The sequence below is a fragment of the Numida meleagris genome, chromosome 2 (genome assembly GCF_002078875.1).
Source record: "Numida meleagris isolate 19003 breed g44 Domestic line chromosome 2, NumMel1.0, whole genome shotgun sequence".
In the NCBI taxonomy this organism is placed as follows: Eukaryota; Metazoa; Chordata; class Aves; order Galliformes; family Numididae; genus Numida; species Numida meleagris.
Genome location: NC_034410.1, coordinates 55,680,444 through 55,700,697, shown reverse-complemented (window position 1 = coordinate 55,700,697; position 20,254 = coordinate 55,680,444). Strand labels below are relative to the sequence as shown.

The 20,254-nt window shown below is 41.2% G+C and overlaps 1 protein-coding gene, 1 long non-coding RNA gene and 1 pseudogene across 3 annotated transcripts; 1 reads left to right on the top strand and 2 right to left on the bottom strand.

Moving 5' to 3' along the window:
• Positions 503-2,115, bottom strand: LOC110394629. Its single transcript, XR_002435760.1, has 2 exons — positions 1,917-2,115; positions 503-646 (listed from the first exon to the last, which is right to left on the bottom strand). It is a non-coding gene; the product is annotated as an uncharacterized LOC110394629 (long non-coding RNA).
• MRS2 (MRS2, magnesium transporter) lies at positions 2,118-13,870 on the top strand. Of its 2 annotated transcripts, XR_002435759.1 has the most exons (12): positions 2,118-2,289; positions 2,443-2,516; positions 3,804-3,840; positions 4,420-4,532; positions 4,882-5,055; positions 5,701-5,831; positions 6,529-6,645; positions 9,492-9,644; positions 10,767-10,884; positions 11,682-11,795; positions 12,054-12,236; positions 13,262-13,870. XR_002435759.1 is itself a non-coding variant. In XM_021388574.1 (11 exons), exons 1-11 carry the CDS (start codon positions 2,133-2,135, stop codon positions 13,370-13,372), a joined length of 1,299 nt encoding a protein of 432 aa, XP_021244249.1. In that variant the 5' UTR covers positions 2,118-2,132; the 3' UTR covers positions 13,373-13,870. The 2 variants fall into 2 exon arrangements, 1 of the variants encoding a protein (XP_021244249.1); XM_021388574.1 differs by lacking the exon at positions 12,054-12,236.
• Positions 18,759-19,421, bottom strand: LOC110394627 (annotated as a pseudogene).

Below are 20,254 nucleotides of genomic sequence, written 5' to 3'. Positions count from 1 at the left end.
GAAGCAAACGTATGATTTTTTATTAATCTGTTATTTTTTTTATCATGAACAAAGTAGGTCTCCTGTGAGTACTTCTTTAAGGTGAAGAAATGAATAACAGGTTCCGACACATCTTTGCAAATAAACAAGATTAATTAAATGTATAAATTTTGTCTTCTTTGAACACAGAACCAATTAGAAAAAAACGGGAGGTAGACTGCATCTCTTTCTACCATAATTTTACCAAAAAGTTCTCAATTCAGATTTTTAGGAACTTTTCTGATGACACCTATGATTTCCTTCTCTGCGTATTTTCCTTTGGTGTCTGTGTTTCTCTGGTGTTTCTGTATTTTCTCCTCCACATACCCCAGCTTCTGTCAGATCAGTTCCTCACTTCTGCAGTGACATTCACCTGGCAGTGGAACTAGTTGCTCAAATAATTCAACCTTACAAATGACTTGTGTTTTGGATGGCAATTTCATGGCTGAACAAAACTGTGCAAGAGCTATCCCCTCATTCTGGATAAATAAATGATAGCTGTTGTGGCCATTTGTCCCACAAACAGCAGATGACTTGTTCTATTTTTTTTTTTTTTAATGATGATGAAATACAGCATATTCTTCCCAGAGGTTAGCACCACAGGAGACACCAGATAACTGACACGTGCCTACAACAGAAGCAACAAGCGGCTCATGGGTATTTAGGACCGCAGTAAACAGAAGGCAGTTCTAAATCTCCAGTAGGGATACACAATTAGACACTGTCTCTGTGCTTCAGAACATGTCCCTGGCTGCCAGTTCACACCAACACATTGCCTTCACCCCTAAAAATAAGGGATGATATTTAGCTATTTTCTGCTCTTCCAGACAATGATAATGATGACTATATTACACAGATATGGTGAGATACAATACCAATACTTAATGGTACTTTTGCCTACTTCATCATACATGTCAGAATTCACATCAATATGCATTTGCTGTGAAGTTATGTCATCTTGTTTTCAACAATTCTGTTGTGCAAGCAGACAGGGTAACAGATGAACGAAGGAAAACAAGCAGATAATATCTTTTCCCGTTTTTACTGAGGACTTTGAAGCACCAGTTGGCTAAGACTTACTGCAAATTCATTAAATGTAAATTTCTGACAGAATTCTTCAGATGCTTCCCTATCTTTTGCATTCTAAATATACAGAGTCTACAGAAGCTGCACGTTGTTGCCAGCAAAGGTACATGCTAGTTTCCTGCTGTCCTGCAGTATTTTCTGTGCTGTCTGGTACTTCCAAGTTTCGTTTAGTTTGAGCATCTCTCAAATCTAAGAGCATTAAATTAGTTTTGCACACACTGCCACCTGCTGTGGCTAACCAAAACTAAAGCTGAAGTGCTAGTATTCCTTACAGGTGCCAAACATTCGCATTTGTGTATGTTTGCCCTAAAACTGAAAAATCATGTAAGCCTCAGTCTACACATATATGCTGTATGTAACAACTAAAAACCATTTTAATTTCTTCCTTGTTAATTCATTTATCTTTGTGCAAAGCATGCATAATCTATCCTTTTAATTCAATTCATGTTACTGAACATCCAACACATGCTCATGTAAGCATGTTTATGGACACACACACACACAGCGTGGTGGAATCGGGGCGTGAAGAAGAAAAAGAGGGCCCGGTGCCTGTCCTCAGGTCACTTCCATCCAGCTCCTCTAATGCACCGTATGGCTGAGAGAAGCTGCTGTGCTTCTAATGAAGCTGCAAGCCTCACCCAACCAGGCTGTCTCTGTATCTCAGATACAAAGCGGACCAAGGATCTAATGGTAAGGCCTCCTCTGGGGCAAAGCTGCCGCACACTGAGCCCAGACTGCCCAAACTCTCATCACCAAGATACTCCTGGTCCAAACCCCGCAAAGAATTGTATTAAGGTATCAGTAAAATGAACCTCGGACGAGCGGCTGCCAGTCACTCAAAACGTCTTCCACAAAGACGGCTCCCAGCTGCTGGCCGCACCCCCGCGCCCGACCCATACACCAGCAGAGCTCAGCGCACCTCAGGGCCGCCGTAGGCCGCGCTCCGCCCACAGCTGCCCCGCTGCGGCTGCGCACCGGGAGCCGAGCCGAGCCGAGCCGCGTCGCGTTGTGACGGGCGCTGCGCGCCCATGCTCCGCGCCGTCCTGGTGCCTCGCACCCTGCGCCGCCCCCGCGGCTGGCCGGGCGGCGGGCCCCGCCTGCGGGCCGCCCCGGGGCTGCTGCTGGGACGGGGCCGGCCCCTGCGGGCGGCTGTGGCGCCGGGCGCTCGGGGGATGTGCTGGGCGGGTGAGCGGCGGCGTTCGGGCGGGGAGGGCTTGCCGCAGGCCGGGCGCTCGCTCAGGGAGGCGGGCGAGGAGGGGAGGATCAAACCACCACGACTGAGGCGGCTGGTGCCGGGCTCCGCCAGTGCTGGCAGCAGGGTGTCTTGTCTTTCTTCAGGTAAACTTTGCAGGCGTTTCACAACGGAGGCCTCTCAAGCCACCTTAGCCAGCGTATCTCCTGTGTTTGCAGTGGTAAGTCCAGGCGGTTAGCAGACGTCTTGCAGGGCGGCGGGGCTCTTTCACAATTACTGTTTTTCTGAAGGTATCGCAAGGCTGGGCTCAGTCGTCTGTCGGAGGACCCGGCAGGGGTGGTTCAGCCTGGGCATTAGGGAGAGGTTCTTCACGGACAGGATGGTCGGGCACGGGGACAGGCTTCCCGGGGCAGTGCTCATGGCCCCAAGCTGCTGAGTTCCAGAAGCATTTGGACAACACGCTCAGACATAGGGTTTGAATTTGCGTGGTCCTGTGTGGAGCCAGGGGTTGGATGTGATGATCCTTGTGTGTCCCTTCCAGCTCCACGTATTCTGTGATGCTATGGTTCTGTGATGTTCAGGTTGCTCTGAGCTATTCTAATTTGAAAACCAGCGGCACACAGGTTTCATTAAGATGTTTTTCCGAGATAAAGCATTTCCTGGAAGTTCTCTTGCCTTGTGAAGTCAGATAAACCTTAAAAAGTACTGCAGTTGGAAGCCAAGCTTGTTGAGGCTTACTTGTGGCTTTCACAAATATTGTTCCTGTGTCATGTTAACTGCAGGTCTAAACAAAGGTAAGATCTGGGAACAAACAAGTTTTCCGTATTTTCTTCTCAAAATGAGACAGAGCTGTTTTCGGTTGGCGTGAGGGCAGGCAAGGTCTCCTTGCTGAGATGGACAAGCAGTCGTTCTGCAAGATCCATGCAGATGGAGCCTTGTGGCTGTGTAATTTGTGTTGCAGCTCTGCTGGAGTGTGTGCTTAGGTATGTTTTGTTCATGGAACTTTATTTCTAAAGCCATTAATAAGAAATTAAGCTGTATGGCTTAAAGCAAGAGAGCAAACTATAGTTAAGCTAGGACTTAGTTTCTTCATTTAAAATAATTTTTCCAGGAGATAAAAGTCTGAATAATCTGAATGACAAATGCTAAGGAAAGAAGGATGCTAGGTGAATGCAAAGCTTGGCATAGACATAAGGCTTGGCTACCCCATTTGTCTTACTCTTTATTTTTTAAATGTTATTTTTAGGGTTTTTTTAATTATACCCAAGGAAATAGCAAAATGTGTAATCCAAAATGTAAGGTACCCTTTTATGCTGAAACGTCTGATCCTTTGTAAATTGCCACCTTCCCAAGATGCCTCATGCACTTGTTTCAGTTGTTGTGTGCACAAACGCAGTGCAATATGGGGCTGTTCAGTGCAGAATCTTAGTTGAGGTGAACAGTGTAGAAAGTATAAAAAGTTCATTATTCTTCATAGCATATTTTCCACTTTTTTCCACTCCTCTAGATGAAGCTTGACAAAGAGGGAAATGCTACCTTTTTTGGTAAGTTTTCATTGTGGTTTTTTTTCTTCTTGTCTAAAGCCCAGTTAAGAATCTGCATTGGGTAGAAAATTACATTCAAGCTACTTCACTGTGTTTATTTTATTAATTTGGCATGTTTCAATGCTTCCTCTGTTTTGCTGCCTTCTGTAGATTTTCGTAGCATCTTTATCATTACGATATTTGTATATTTTTAATTAACATATTGAAACTAAAGTATATCATCCATCCTAGGAAGCTCATTCTTTGTCTTTCTGCTTTTTAACTGGTATGCTATTTTCCCATTCTGGTATTTCCCCTCCTATAAAATTATGTGTGCTTTCACAAACCAACCACTTTGTTTCTGGCAGTATATTAATTGTTAAGGCATTCTTCTTTACTTACATCTATTTCCACTCAAGATACAATCTTCTGAACTTCATAAAAATAAATTGCATTGAGGAATCAGTGGGATGGAAATGGTTTTAAAGACTGCACAGCTTTTTTTTTGTTTTGTGGGACTGAGTAACAGACTAAAATGCAATTTCAGGGCATGCACGATTGTCCCCTCAACATCTTCATGTAAAAATATTTTTATGATAGAGAAAAAGAAAACAGAATTGTACCAGGAACTGGGTCTTCAAGCTCGAGATCTAAGATTTCAGCACCTCATGAGCATTGCAACTAGGAACAACAGGATCATCATGAGGATGGAGGTAACGATTTCCCTATAACCCAGTGTAAACTTGAACCATCTTAGCTTTGCACTCGCATTTCCTTATGCGGTTCTTTTAACAGCAGCTTTCTGTGATGTGTGATCCAACAGCAAATGTGTCTTTGGAGCTCTGCCTCCTTGACCCATTGCCCCACTAGCACAGGATTGAATCTGAACAATCTGGAGTGCACTGGGAGCTCACAGTTACAGTGAGATTCTGTTATTTTCCTGCCTGAAAAGGCAGTTGAAGAATGGTTTTATCAAAGCCTAGATTGGATAATAATGAGGTTCAAAATCTTCAGAGTTGGTTTTTTTTTTTCAGACTTCTACATGTATACTGTCTTTTTCAGTTCTTGAAGGCTGTCATTACACCAGAGTTTCTTCTGATACTAGATTATCGTAATTTAAATCTGGAACATTGGCTCTTCACTGAACTAGCATCTCAGCTGTCTGGGGAAGGTCAACTAGTTACATATTCCCTGCCCTTTGAATTTCGAGCCATAGAAGCAATACTGCAGTACCGGGTGAGCTACCTGAATTTTGTTTTGAAGCTTTTGCTTCGTAGAAAAAACTATGATTTTCTTCTTACATTAATATTTATACAAACATAATTATATATATGTATTCCATGCTTATTGTAGGAGATCATTTGGAGTGATGTGTTTTTTAAGGCTTTGTGTGTTTCCATTTCCTCCCCTAAAAAGTGCTAATTGGAGAATTCAGTAAGGGAACAATATGCGTATGGATGCAGTAGCTTCGTCATCACTTGGAAAAACAAAAAACAAGTTAGAGTACCTTTCTAAAGACATGCTGTAGCTGAAATAGAATGTTATACAGAAGCATGGAGGTTTTCTGGCCTCTTGGGCAATGAGTTCTAGCTACCCTTAAAATCTATGCTAGCTAATAGTAATATGACATTTCTAGATAAACGGTGTTTACTCTTGTCATTGAGTTTCAGTCCAGTGCAAATCACTTTTATAAAATGCTGTATTTTACACTGATTTTATCTGTAAGCCATATCCATGCAACATGTATTGCCAGGGCATTTAAAAGTAGATTGTATTAACTGCCTATTACTGTGAATTCTGTGTTTAGACACTCGAGCCAGTTGCCCAAGCCACTCTAAAGGGATTGCTTTAATTCTTATGAAGGATCATGTTGTTATCTAGATCAGCAGACTGCAAGGGAGACTTAATACTTTGCAGCCTCAGATCCTTGAGACACTGGAAGCTCTAGTGGATCCCAAGCTTTTGTCTGTGGATAGGAGTAAACTCCACATTCTCCTGCAAAATGGCAAGAGGTAAATAAGCTATGCAGAGACTAGAAGATGACCATAGAAAATTATATACAATGAAATGTTAGAAAAATGGTATCTGTTATGGATTTCAAAGATTACTGTAATGCTGTGTTATGCATCTTGTAAATGTAAAAAACAATATATGAAATACCTTGTGATATGGGGAAAAACAGAAAATCTATTCCGATTTGTCAGAAATACAGTCAAGCTTCTTAAGTAACACACCTTATACAATGAAGTAACATCTAAGAGAACAAAATAACACCTAGTAAAACAAAATAGCATCATAAAGGTATTCCCCATAATGTAAATCTAGGCTAGCCATTGGTTCTGTGCTTTACAGTTACGAATACTAGTTCACTGGTATCTTTATGTATTAGCCTGTCTTAATGGACAGTGCAAATATGCACTCCCTACATGCTCACAGAGTGTTCTTTTTTCTTTTTTTCTGACTTGTAAGTATATCTGGAAAAAACAGCTGAATCTCTTTCAGCTGTGATCGTAGCTCTCTGGTTCTCGGATCACTGCCACTGCTGAGTGTATGGTCTGTGAAGAGTTTTTGAATAGCAACTCTCAAAACCTTCCAGAGAACTCTTCCCTGAGAATTCAGTCAGGCAAGGGTGCTGTCAGACTCTTCAAAAACGATCTCTGTGCGTTGGTGCCAGTGGGATTATTGACCTTCTGCCTGTTCTTTCTTCAGCTTATCAGAACTGGAAACAGACCTTAAAGTTTTCAAAGAAACAATTCTGGAGATCTTAGATGAAGAAGAATTAATAGAAGAGCTCTGTCTGTCTAAATGGACTGATCCGCAAGTATTGTATGTATATTATGAAACCAGATACTTTTGAAAAAGTGTGCTTTGCTTAAGGAGAACTTGAATACTAATCTGAATGTTTCCATCCAAAAAAAAAAAAAAAAAAAAAAAAACAGAAAGAAAAAGACTTTTTTTTTAATTAAAGCCACTTCACAAATGGTTAACCACCATTTTGGAGAAGAGCTCCGGTAGCACTAGTCATATTGCATGGTTTCAAATAGCTTGTGGCGTAGCAGGCCAGTCCATCTAGTACGTACTGGGATGGGAGCAGGATGGCAGGAGAAGAAAAAGCAAATCTTATTTTTCAGTACAAATTAACACGTTCTGGGAGAATTTTCTTCAGTTTCACCAATAAAACAAGGAGGCAGTTTTTAAAACTTGTCTTGAACGGGTCAGACAGCAGTTCTTTTGTGTTCTGAACACCGTGCTTGCATCATATTGCTCATAAGCAGAACTTTCAGGAAGGAAGCCTCAGGGCAATCTTGATACTGTTTTTGTGTAAGTGCATCTAAGAGCAGCATTTAATGAAAAATATATACACAGCAGTAGTCTTGCTGCACCCTCTCAAGTCCTAATGAAGGATCACACATCAGCAGCAGCACAAGTCACTTTAACAAAAACTAAAAAGGAAGAAGCTAACGTGTGCCAGATCCCACTGTTTTGGGCTAAACTGTTTTTAGATCTTGGACATATAGACGTTATCTTTTAAGTAGATAACAAAAAATACCTTTCAGGTCCTTGGAGAAACTGCTGAGTAATTCTTCTGCCTAACCACGTTGTATGTGGATGTATTGATACTGTTCACGCAGTATTGTGTGAAATCAGGAAATAAGTTTCTTGCCTTGCAGAGCTTAGTCTAAATGTGTGATAGAAAACCGGTATTCTGGAAGTGGGATGCTGTTTGCAGTTGTGATGCATCTGCTGGAGTGGTACTGGGAAGGCTCTGAACTCCAGACTGTTCCCAAGCCCTCTGGTCTTTGTCTTGCCTTTTGCTAGCAGCCTTCCTTTGGCCTTTACGCAAGCTGCTGGTAAATCTCTTCTCATAGTTGCAACGTGTAGGGAACACTAGGGAAAGATACTAAGGTCACCTTGCACTCTCATGTGAGGAGAAATGTGAAGTAATTTCTCCAAGACATGGCCACTGAATGAGACTACAAGAGGTGACGTGAGGTTGTGAAGAGTGTTGGAGCCGTGCAGCAGGGTGTTGTGAAGCAGTCCGTGCATGAGGTGCACGTGCAAATACTGTCCAGAACAGTGTCTTTGCATACAGGCTGGCAGTGTGTGGACAGCTCTTTTGACCCCAGGACACAAAAGATATGTGACATGTGATGAAATCAAGAAGTCTGTTTGAGACGGTCTGAAGGAACCCTCATAAGTAGGCACATTGGTGCCGTCAGAGGTCATTTACAACAGGAATGGTGAGCTGAGTCCAGAAGGACAAGATGAGGCAAACACCCTATCGTTTCGTGGGGAACAGCAGTGTGTCAAAGATTTATGAGACAGATGGAGGCTAATTTCTGAAAGCAAATCAGATGGCACTTGTTTTTAAGTTTTTATGGCTGTTGTCTTCTTTTTGTGCACACAGATGAACCAGTATAAAGATACTCATCAAGTAGGAGCTTGAGTTGAATCCATAGTATAGCAGATAGTACTCTGAGGCTTTCAGATCCCCAACCTTGCTCTTTTGTGTGCGGTCAAAACCTCTAGTTCTGTGGGACTTTGAAATCAACCTGGTTTACTTCAGGTTTCTGCTCCTTAAGTGAGAAACAAGGGGCCCTGTTAAAGGCATCCAGGGAGCTTAAGTGCATTGGTTCTTAAGATATACCACTAACTTTCTTGGAAAACCATTTCAGAGTGCCAACAATGCCAGAAACAGATTCTATAGAAAGCTTAGTCTCTTTAGAGAAAAGAAGTCATACCACAAAAGGAAAAAGAGGGTGAAATATCTTCCTGGCTTTCCTGCTGATTTCTGTTCTCTTCTGGATCTTGGATACCTCAGCTTTTGTCTACATGGTAAAGAATCCAGCACACCACCATAAACTTACATATCTGTTCTAGAGAAGGCTGCTGCCTTGGCGTTCTAGACTACGTGGGTCCAACTAGTTATTTTGATGTTTTTATTGCCTTCCTTTTTAATGTTTTAATAATAAGAAAACAATGTTTTGTTACTTTAACTATATTATGTATTTCTGTGTGGCCCAAGACAATCCCTCTTCACTCAGTGTGGCCCAGGCAAGCCAGTAGGTAGGACACCCATGTCCTAGACCGTACAGTAACATCAAAGCCACTCAGACAGACTTCACTCAGGAGAGCAGCAGCATCTGTTTGACACTCACATTTATAGGCAGCTTCATACTCACAAAAACATTTTGCAGTAATTGCTGCGTGTAGCTGAAACAGTGTACAGCTAAATTGTTTGAATGCAAACCCAAATCACATCCTTCACTGCACCATTATCAACTTCCACCACTTAAAGGCACCAAGAAATTATCTCCTTTCAAAAATGTCAGCACTTTATAACTTTATATCTGAAAAAGTTAGATTTCTGTTGTCATACATGCCTTGAGCATGTCAAATGCCAACTCAAACAACTGACTGTCTGTACTGATCAGCTGATGGGGGTGGGGAAAGCATTTTATGCTGTATGTATGTATGCCTCAGCATACATACATTTTATGCTGTATGCTGAGGCTCCTTCTCAGTTTAAAAATATGGGTTTTGATGTGTAGTGTCAGATAGCATTCTTGGCTGTGGCTCACAACTCTTTAATGGGCTTTGTCTTAATGCGCCGGTAATACACCTTGATACAACACATGCCTAACCGGAAAAATATAAATTGTTGTTCACAGTGAGGAGAGCACATCTGGGATTGACCACGCAGAAGAAATGGAGTTGCTGCTGGAGAACTATTACAGACAGGCAGAAGATCTTGCGAATGAAGCTCGTGAGCTCAGAGTATTGATTGATGACTCAGAAAGTATAATATTTATCAACCTGGACAGGTTAGCTGTGCTGTCTGTCGGACTGACAAAAGCTGAACAGAACTTAACACTGCCTGTTCTTTCTCAAATCACTGCTGTAAGGGAAGGGTGGAAAATTCCATTTTTATGAGGATTCGAATGGACTTGCAGTGACAGCACGTGAAGCTGTATGGTAGTTTTCTTATCAGTGAATTGGATAAAGCAAAGCAACAAAACACCTAATTAGTTATATATAAAAACCTCTCTAGCTAGGTATCAGTTTTCACTAGCAGGAGAAACCAGGCTTCTCTGTGATCCTTCAGGGGAGCTACTCACTGAAGGAAATGCCTATAGATTTGGAGGCAAAACAAAATTCTACTGAGAAAAAATTGCTCTTAAGCAAGCAGAACTGAAAATCATATTTAAATAAGAGTCTGGCTAGGCTTCTCAGATGTCCAGTCCAAGTTGCATTATCACCCTAAGCAGTGATTCAAGAATGAATAATTTTAGAGCAAGGGTTGTATTTCTTTCTGTGTGTTACAATTTTTACTACATATTAGGTTTTAACTGAAAAATAATTGTAGCTTGCATTTGGAAGCACATGCCACATTGTCTTTGAGGTTAGTTTTTAATATCTTTCTCCTCCTTACTGGGGAGTTACCTGTAGAAGTAATTGGTGGATGCTGCATCAGGAAGCCATGGGAATTCTTTATGGGAAGAGCTGAAAATGGAATTCCTCAAAAGAGGCTTAACATTATAGTCTGCAGCATTTACTTATTCTGCTTCTTTGAAAGTATATTAATTTGCAAGATAACAAACCTTTTATTGACTCATGTAAATTTCAGCCAACTGGTAGTAGAGAGAGAGAGTTCCTTGGAATTTTGCTGTTATTCTGTGCAGGTACCTCTAAGAAGCGAGTGATGCCAGAAAGTATGCTGATGGTTACACAGAACCTTCTGTATTAAAGGTATACTGATGCAGCAGTTTCAAAGTGAAAGCCTCCTTCTGCTTTTGTTTCATGATTTGATGCTGTGCAGCGTAATTTCAGCATGTCTTCCACTACTTGTTTCATTGTTTATCTTTGATCCATGCTGTATGGAATTTAAGAATTTATGCAGCAGATAATTTTTGGATTCCCCTTACAGATGTTTCTTCCTTCTTTAGCCACCGTAATGTGATGATGAGATTGAATCTGCAGCTGACTATGGGGACTTTCTCTCTCTCCCTCTTTGGACTCATAGGAGTTGCATTTGGTATGAACTTGGAGTCATCTCTTGAAGAGGTAAGGAATGAGTGTTGCTTTTATCAGTGATGTAAAGCTCATTCCCTGCTCTGATAGTGCATTTTACATTCGGTAAGGTTCAATTTTTGCCATAGGTAAAGCTCCAGATTTATGTTAGTGTGCGAAATAAGATATTTTAAGACAGTAATTCACATGTTAGTGCTGTCAGCTTTTTGAGAACAAGTTATTTTGTGGCTTGTAGTGCCGTATTACAGGCTTTTTTGTCTATATCCAAGAAAAAGAAACAACAGAAGTATGTTTAAATACAGACTGACTATAAAACAGTGTTCAGGTTTCTTTTAACAATTGCCTATTCTTCTGAAGAGCTCAGCTTTGTCTTCCAGATACAAAGCTGTCTGGCAAATAACCAAGGCATTCCCGACACACCAGAGGGAAATACTTTACTGTCAGTTACATGGTTATTCCTAAACTGGTGATAGTATTTGCAATTGTATGTGCTGTTTTAGAAGAGACATTAAAAAAACAGCAACAAAACAAAAACAGAAAGACCTCTTCTTTTCCAAATCCATTAAATAGATAAGTTGAATTTCCAAACTCCTAATGGAGGAAGGAAAACTGCATTGGACAGTAGGGAAAAAAAAATACATTGGGTTGATTGCTAAATAGCTTTGCTATGAAACAGCCCTTTTTCTATGGTGTGTTTTGGCTATTAAGGATAGTTTACCACTTCCTTCCCATAAAGGACAAGAATGCTGGTGGGGAGTGAGAGATTTTCTTTGGATAATTCCTTTTCTGAAGTGAGAACTGTGTTACTAATGAGGGCATTCTGGTTTTAGGACCCCAGAATCTTTTGGCTGGTGACCGGGATTATGTTTCTGGGAAGTGGCCTGATATGGCGGCGTTTGCTTTCCTTCCTTGGGCGGCACCTGGAACCTTCATTACCTCCTCATGTACGTGTGGTTGCCTAGGATTTCTGCTTCAGACTCTGCAAGTACAATTCATCTCTAAAGGAGGAAACATGCAGTTGTAGAGGGGTGGATCATAGAACTTGTAAGGAGTTAAGCTAGATCTTTCTTCCTTGACTTGACGGACGAGAAGGTTCTCCCTGGCTGGAGTGAATGAGGTGGGAAGCCCAGCACTGGCAAAGATATATCTGAGCAGTAAGATATTGCAGGCTTTTGAGAGATACCTTATTTACTTCTGTGTAGGAGCCCAAGGGAAGCTGAGGATTATGGGAGAAGCAGCCCTAACCTGCCTTCTCAGCTGCTGCAGCAGTCTCTTCTTAGTGGGGAACATAAGGGATGTTGCTCTCCTACTCCCACCTGCATGCTAACTCTGGATCTGTGATCCCTTTCTCATAAGAGATGAAGATAAAAGGAAGATAAGGACAGGTACTAGCTGCAACATCTTTCTGAAGAATGGTGCTGTCATTGTGATGTCCTGACTCTTAGGAGTTTGCAGTAGCTTCTCACATGCAAGGCAGCTGTCTTTGCCATTTGCACTAATGGCATCGTAGAGCCATATGTCACCAAGACGACTGCCTCCTTGGGAATCTCCAGACATCAGGGTAGAAAAATTTCGGATGAGTCATTTTCCTTGTTCACTGCCCTTTGCCACTAAAAGTTAGTGGACTGTATTGTCTATCTATATTCTGCACTCTAATAATTCTAAAAGGGAAGTATCAGTGGATTCAAAAGTTACGTTCCTACAAGTGACCAAGGAAGGAGAGACCCAGACAGACTCCCTTTCTTCCCTCCCCTCCCTTGCCATTAAGAGGCAGATGGAAGTAGTTCACTGTTAATTGTTATCTGTGGCTACAAATAATATGGTTATTCTCAAGCATTGCTCAAGACCAACTGCAGCATGTACTGACTGTTTTGGAGAAATGTTCTGAAAGAGATGGAACAGTATCTGTCTTGTCCCTCTTGAAAGTAAGAGGAGAAAACTCTTAACTGGGATTGTTTAGTCTGGAGAAGAGGAGGCTCAAGGGAGACCTTATAGCTCTCTGCAACTACCTGAAAAGAGTTTGTGGCAAGGTGGAGGTCAGCCTCTTCTCCCACCTAAGCAGCAATAGGACTAGAGGGAATGGCCTTAAGTTGTGCCAGGGGAGATTCATGAACATTAAGAAAAATTTCTTCTTCGGAAGAGTGGTCACATGCTGGTATGGGCTTGCCAGGGAGGTATTGGATTCACCATCCCTGAAGGCGTTGAAGAAACGTTTAGATGTTGTACTGAGGGACATGGTTTAGTGGAGAAATGTTGGTGTTAGGTGGATGGTTGGACTGGATGATCTTCGAGGTCTTTTCTAACCTTGGTGATTCTATGAAAAAGCAAGATTCAAACCTCTCTGGATTTCCTTCTCCTGCATATAGAGCAATTTCTCATGTAACCACAGGCTATTTTGTATCTTGCTTAGGTTCCCGCAGTTTTGAAAAAATCCCAACCAGCAGCTCGAAGAGTGGAGATAAAGAACAACCTTAAAGCAGAAACATTCGGGCTGAGCAGAAGCGCACTGACAAACCAATAGGAACAGTAGGAATGAAGAGATACGTATTGTTACAGGGTGGACTTTGGACACTATCCTTTTGTTTGTTCTTCCTTACTGAAAATGTTAAGAATTTATAGAATTGCTAATTTAATACATATTTTGGGCTAAAAACCTATGGCAAGATTTTAATGCTCGCACACAAAAGGAGAGAAACTGAAGGGAAAACAGTGACATGTTTTCCACAGTAGTCTCGCCTCCACCCCATGTATGTTCTGTTAGATTTCCGTATTGCATACACACATTTCAAGCGTTTCTTTCCAACACTTCTTTGTGTAATGGCATTTCTTAAAGAGCAGCATTCTCAGCTTAAGGATGACAGCAGTCAGCATTCATCAGTAATTCTGGTTCTGAGCTGCATGGTTTAGGAATCTGCCTTCAACTACCTACCAAAGAAAAATCTACCCCCCAAAGTGTCCTTTTTATTTATTTTTTTTAAAGCTCTGCTAATTAAAGAGAATTGATTTTCAAAAGCCAAAAGCATATTTGTGCGTTCTTTTAAAGCACTACTTCAAAATTGACAGTAACCAGAAACAATACAGCTTATCTTAAATTAAGTGAGCTTTGAAATGTGGGGGGTATTACTTAACAATTTAAGTCCAAACTACATGCACTTCTAATAACTTAAAAAGCAGGTCCATCAATAATGTGTACCATACTTGCTATCTGCTGCTGCTTCAATATGCATTAACATAGCTTGTGTCCTGGGCTGGACTGAAAGAAAGAGTAAAATTCTTACTGTCACTATTTGTGTTTTTTTCTTGGGATTCACCTTTGAATCCTCTGAGGGCATGGTTCTCTACTGGCTTGTTTCACACTGTAGAGGAAGTAAAAATATCTTTTCAAATCAGGTTGCTAACTGCCTAGGCTTTTGTTGGGCTTTTTTAACCTCAGTACCATACAGTGTTACAGTAGCTCCCCAGGTACCACCAGGTAAATCGGTGCAGGCCTGTGATCTTAGTTATGTTTAAATTAATTGTACTTAATTATTTTCAAGCCGTTCTTTTTCTGTATGCGACTTTAACTGCACATACAAAAAATATAAGAAGGTGAGAATATTACTGCTCTTGGTAATGCTATTGAATTTGGGGGTGAATATTTTTGCAGCCTTTAAAGGGTAGAGATGTAAAAACAACAACAAAAAAAAACATAGCTCCTAAACTGAGCTAGTTTTTTTTTTTTTTTTTTAGTAGAAATCTAGTTTAGTTTTTCTGGTGGAAAAAACAGTGGCTCTGACAGCATTATTGATAAACCCCAAGAAAGTGCAGCGGGCAACAGAATGTGGATGCAGATGGTTTCAGCCAAGTAATAGTTGCATTAAGCCAGAACAGAAATGTGTTGGTGCAGCTGCTTGGAAGTTTTCATATAAACCTTCCATGCTCTTTCCTCTATGCAGAGGCTTCTGTATACTGTATTGACTCTCTTTTCCTGTGCATAACTATGTATGGCATAATCAAAGCACTGACAGAAAGGCAGTTCTTTTACAAGACTGCCTTCCTCTTTACAGACATACACAAACTTTTAATGGTTTTCATACCATTCAAGTAACTAAAACGTGTTAATATGCAATAAAATTACTCTGGGATCATACGCAGAAAAAATATAGCCAGGAAAATATATTGGCTCCAGAATAGATTGATATCAGCAGTTCTCATTTGAATAAGAAAAAAAAAATTCTGCCCTTACAAACACATTACTTGTTCTGCCTCATACCACCGTTCATAGGTTTGGTAGATAAGTATTGTGTTCAGTGCCCCCTGTTCTATCCAGTTACTGCTTCTGTGAAGTGCAGATTTCAAAGTAATTCAGCTGTGTGGTAATTTTTTCTGTTTGGGTGATAAGGTCCCAGAATAGATGTCAGAACACATCAAGCTAATGTTTACCTTGTCTTTTTTTTTTTTTTTTTAAAAAAAGAACCTTCCTGAGGGGAAATTCTTAAGAACGTAAGTTGAGATGTGTTATGCTTGGAGTATGGCCCTTAGAAATCTGCTATTCCACTGACTTACGTTATTCAAAATAAAAATAATACCTTGTGTTTGTCAAGGAGACAAGAAAAAGAAAACGCAGGTACATATGTATTTATGGATTGTTGTTAATAATAGCGTAACATATTGGTGCTCTAGTTTTTTAATAGAGAATGGTGCACACTGCTAACTTGCATCGTACAGTATTAATGTTGGTTGAAGGCAATACTGTTAACAATAAAAGCACAATTCTAAGTTACCATGCTCATGGAATTTTACCTAAAAGCATAAAAAAAGGTATGAAAATAGTTTCCACCACGAGTGCAAAAGTATTTCCTAAAAGTTAATGTCTTGCATTGCCCTCTTCTGGGGAGAGCCCAACTGTTACACACTCTTAGCGTGGGCCTCAAGACTTGCTAGAGATAGAGAAGATCTTTCCTATTGGCATATCCCTGTTCTTTTTGGCTTATAGCTGCCATTCCTCCATGCTTACTATCTTGAAAGCAACTTTTGATGTCTTAGAATCCCCATCTTTATCACAGTATACTGGTAGTGTAAATTACATGCTATTTCTTCTTGATTCTGTCAAGAAAAACCACAAACTTGACCAGTAAAGAAGATGAACTGATAATTAGAGCTGAAGCTGGCACAATTATTCAACGTACCTTATACGGACAAAATTGGCCACCAAAATTTAGTCTTCTGCTCATTTTAGTCTCCAAAATGTTTTCAGACTGGCTTACTTATACTAGGTCAGGTGTTGCTGCTGCTCCCAACAGTTAATTTACCCAGCATGACTGGCACACTGACTGATGGGTTTGTAAGTCAAACTACCACAATGCTTATATTCCTGTGACAGCTGCACTCATCTGTCTCCTGCTGGTGGTACTGGCTCACGTGCTGCTGGTGAGCAGGCTGATTGCAGGAAAACTTTGTAAAATTGTAGTCGAGCACCTGAATACCTATGATGAGCTAGTATAGTTGAGAAACTACAAATAGAGAAAAAATGGCCTGTTTTGCATGGCCATGGAAGGAAGAAATTTAACTGCAAGTCAGCACCTCTAAAATATTTGCAACCACTGGAGCCCATCGAGCCTTCCTGCACAACAGTGGGCTGCAAGGCAGCATCCCCTCTAGAGCAGGGATGCCTCTCAAGGTTACTCCTAGAGGTTGAGAGATCCCTTACCCAGCATTTGATGTTTACAACAAGGTAAGCTACGTTTTCACCAAAGCTGGAGGTGTGGACACGTGAAGATAAGGATAATTGGAATAAGATAGAGGAACAGTTAAACCATGCAAAAAGGGAACTGAAAATTAGTAAAGAATAGGGAATTACATGTAAGATGTTGTAAATGTGTTGGGAAACAGCACGTACAGCATGAGGAGTGGAAAGGAAAGGAAATGAGAACACTGCAGGATGAGGTTGAACAAAGCACAAGATACTGTTATCTTAAAACAATTACAGGAACAACTGGAGAAAGAAAAGGTAAGAGGAAGAGTAGAGGACAAGCTAGAAATAGTGATAACCTGGGCCCACAACCCCCAGCCTGTTGTTTGGGATGTTTGGGAGTACCCTGATCAAGATCTTAGCAGTGAAAGTGATTTTGATGAGCCACAATTTACAGCAGCACCTATTAAACTGAGGGAACTCTCGGACCTCAACGAGGCAACCTGAGAAATACCACTAGAACCATCCTGTGAGATGCCCTCCAATTAGATAAGTTCTGGGAAACTATGGGCAGAAATCTGTTTTAAGTGAAACTTTGAATCTGTGGTGAGTCTAACGAGAGGGGATCATATTATATCAGACCAAAATGAGGCAGAGGGCTTCTGGGGACCAGACCCTCATAATGAACCACACTCCATTACACATAAGCATACTGGGGAGCAGATCCCCCCTCAGGAAAGGGGGGAGCCCACCACTACACCTACTCAATCACTAAACAAACTTTCTACTGCCACTAGAAAGGCAGCCTGCATCCAGGCTATGAATGAATGTGCATGTAAATTATCCTATCTGCCCCTGAAGACCCTCAGTTCGTGAAACCACTGATAGGAGTTCTTGGTTTTTCTAAAATCATACGTCACTGCAAAAAGTGACAAAACAAAGCAATATGCGGAACAAAATGTGCAGGATGGCCAGCCTCGCCACTGGCCCATTCAGCCTGGGTGGACCTGACACAGCACTTCGTTGGTCATGGTTAAGAAACTGGATGGGATGTGACCCAGGATCAGCTGGACCCTTGTTTTCCCAGAAAAGCCAACATGGGAAAACATTGCTGGGTACGGAGTGACCGGTTTGTTTCCAAGGGTGATTCTCCACCACCACCACATAACCCAAGCAAGCAATCTTTCAATTTCCTTACATTAAACAGCAGTCTTCCCTTCTCATAGAGGAGTCCTGGGAATGATCCTGCAGCAGCTTTCATATTCAGACATCAATCCAGAACATCTAATTTATTTTTTATACCTTTTCTCAACAAAACAGCCTTGCTGCCAAAATTCACATTAACATTCAGCTCTTCTATTTGTTAACAGTGCAATGAAAAGAAGGGGTATTATTATTTAGCAGAATCACATCATTTTTGTTCTAAATAGAAACAGACCCTCACTTCAGACCTTGGCAGAACCAGAAGCAGAGGTCAAACGAGTTTGATTTTGCCCTTAAAAAAGTAGTTTTATCCAAATAAATTCCACTTCTGCAGGTTTGTTTGTTTTTCAGTATCTTGATACAAAATGAAGGAGAGCACAGGTACAGCCGGGCTGCTGCACAAGAAGGTGATGCCAAAGGACCTAGCCACAAATCTGGATCAAGGCAAGCTGAAATTCAAGGCCCCACTGAGCAGCAGCACCAGATACCAGTCCAGGGGCTGGAGAAGTGAAACCCCAGACTCAAGTGGCAACACATTCAATCCTGATACCTAGAAAAATACAGCCTGTACCCTAATAAAAGCTTGGAACTCAATGTGAAGCTATAGGCCCCAAAGGCAGCAGCTGCCAGCCTGGAGCCCAACGGAAATGAAGCACGAGGGCCCAGGAAGCAGCTGCTGCTAGCTTGGGGCCAACTTGAATTAAGAACTATTTCATTAGAAAGATAAGCTTTTAGTCTGTGATTGGTTGACATGAAGAAGGCATAAGCCAAAGCAACAGCAGGGAGGTGAGGCTGTTTAAAGCAATATACATTACACAGAAACTCTTAGGTTAATTAGACCACTTGGTAGGCAGCATCCTTTCTTGTCTACAGCGTGCACTGGAATGAGCAGGGGAGAAGACAGGGGTAAGACTCCATCCAATACCTTCTTGGAATTGAAGTGGTAGGGTACCAGTGCCCCTTGATAGAAAACATGGAGAAAAAATATTTAAGTAACGGCACAAAACTGAAGAGGTCCTCCAAAGCCTACCCCAGTGGAATTGCTGATCTGTCAGAGCAAAGTCTCTCTAGCAGGGAAAAGGCAGTAGCAGCACTGCTTCTTCCTTTTACTGTTCCTCACATCATTCCGTTCTTGCTGTTGCTGCTTTGCTAAGTTTTCTCTTTGCTGGTAGAACTTGCTCCATAATGCAATTAAACATCTCTTGAACATTAATATTTTCTTTGACACTGATCTCAAACAATTTTATTTCCATCTGCCCAGAAAATGTATAGGCATCTGCTGCGTCTACTACTTCTCACTGTTGATCATCATTCTTATTCCCCACTAGTATGACAGACATCATCACAATTTTGATTAATGTCATGCAACCACTGTTTTACATTTGTAAAAGATTCTGCACTGGTTACATCATAGGCAACAATGATCCCATGTGTTCCTCAGTAATATGTTGATGTTTGGAAACACTCTCATCCACTTGTGTCCCAGATCAATAGCTTCACCTTCTCTCCACTGATCTAAACTCTCCAGATTTTAAAATCCTTTCTAACTGTGGTAATGTAGCTTCTTGAGAATGTATTATCTGCAAAATGCAACAGCAAACTGCTCTTGCCCACACTGCTGTCACCATTGATGAGCAGCATGAGGAGGTGGTTGTAGGCCCATGCCATGGCCAGGAGCCATGGGAGCACGGCAGGAACGGGGTGAAGTAGACTGCAGATGAGTCACACAAGTAAAACTGACACCCCAACACCTTCCCTAATCTCAAGAGCCCCCTAACAAAATTATAAGTTCCTGGGAGAGGCATAAGCTTTGGAGAAAAGCCTTTGCATGAAGCTTACCTTGGGTAGTCATACAGGACTGACCAAATAGAGGTATACTTAGTCTTGTCCAGGCCTTTCAAAAACAAGGACTAACAGGGAACATGAAGCAAACCAAATAATCACTTGCTCTCCAAACCTGTGTGAATAATCATTTTAGACCTCTTAAGGAGGAACTGCAAATACCGCAGGCAAAAAACAAGCAAGCCCTGGGCTGCCTGTCCAAAGAATTGAAACTTAATGATGGAATAACACAGATGACTCTCACATTTATGTCCCACTCAGACCCCAAAGACAGCTAGTAAATTTTTTATTCAGTACAGGACCTCAAATTTCAATAATCTCAAGTTAAGGTGCCCAAAGAACTTATGTTAAACTCCACCAACGGAGAGTAAAAATAACAGTATTTAATGACTAAAGTACAATAGGCCCTGTAGCTAGAGGGGCTACAGGGGAGAAAAAGATATCAAGGCATCAATTAGCAGTAATTTCAGGGAAGGAAGATGTGTTAGGTTTTGATGTACTTTAAGCTCGATTATTTTTTAGATGTATAGTAAGTAGTAGAGTGCTTGACTGTTGCTAAACACTGATTAATAAATCCTTTTGGTTAACCTCACAACAAGAAGTTGTTTCAGTAATTCACTTGTGAAAATTTGCTATCATTTAAGAATGGTGAGCATCCCTCACTCCCTGGATACTATGTGGGATTCT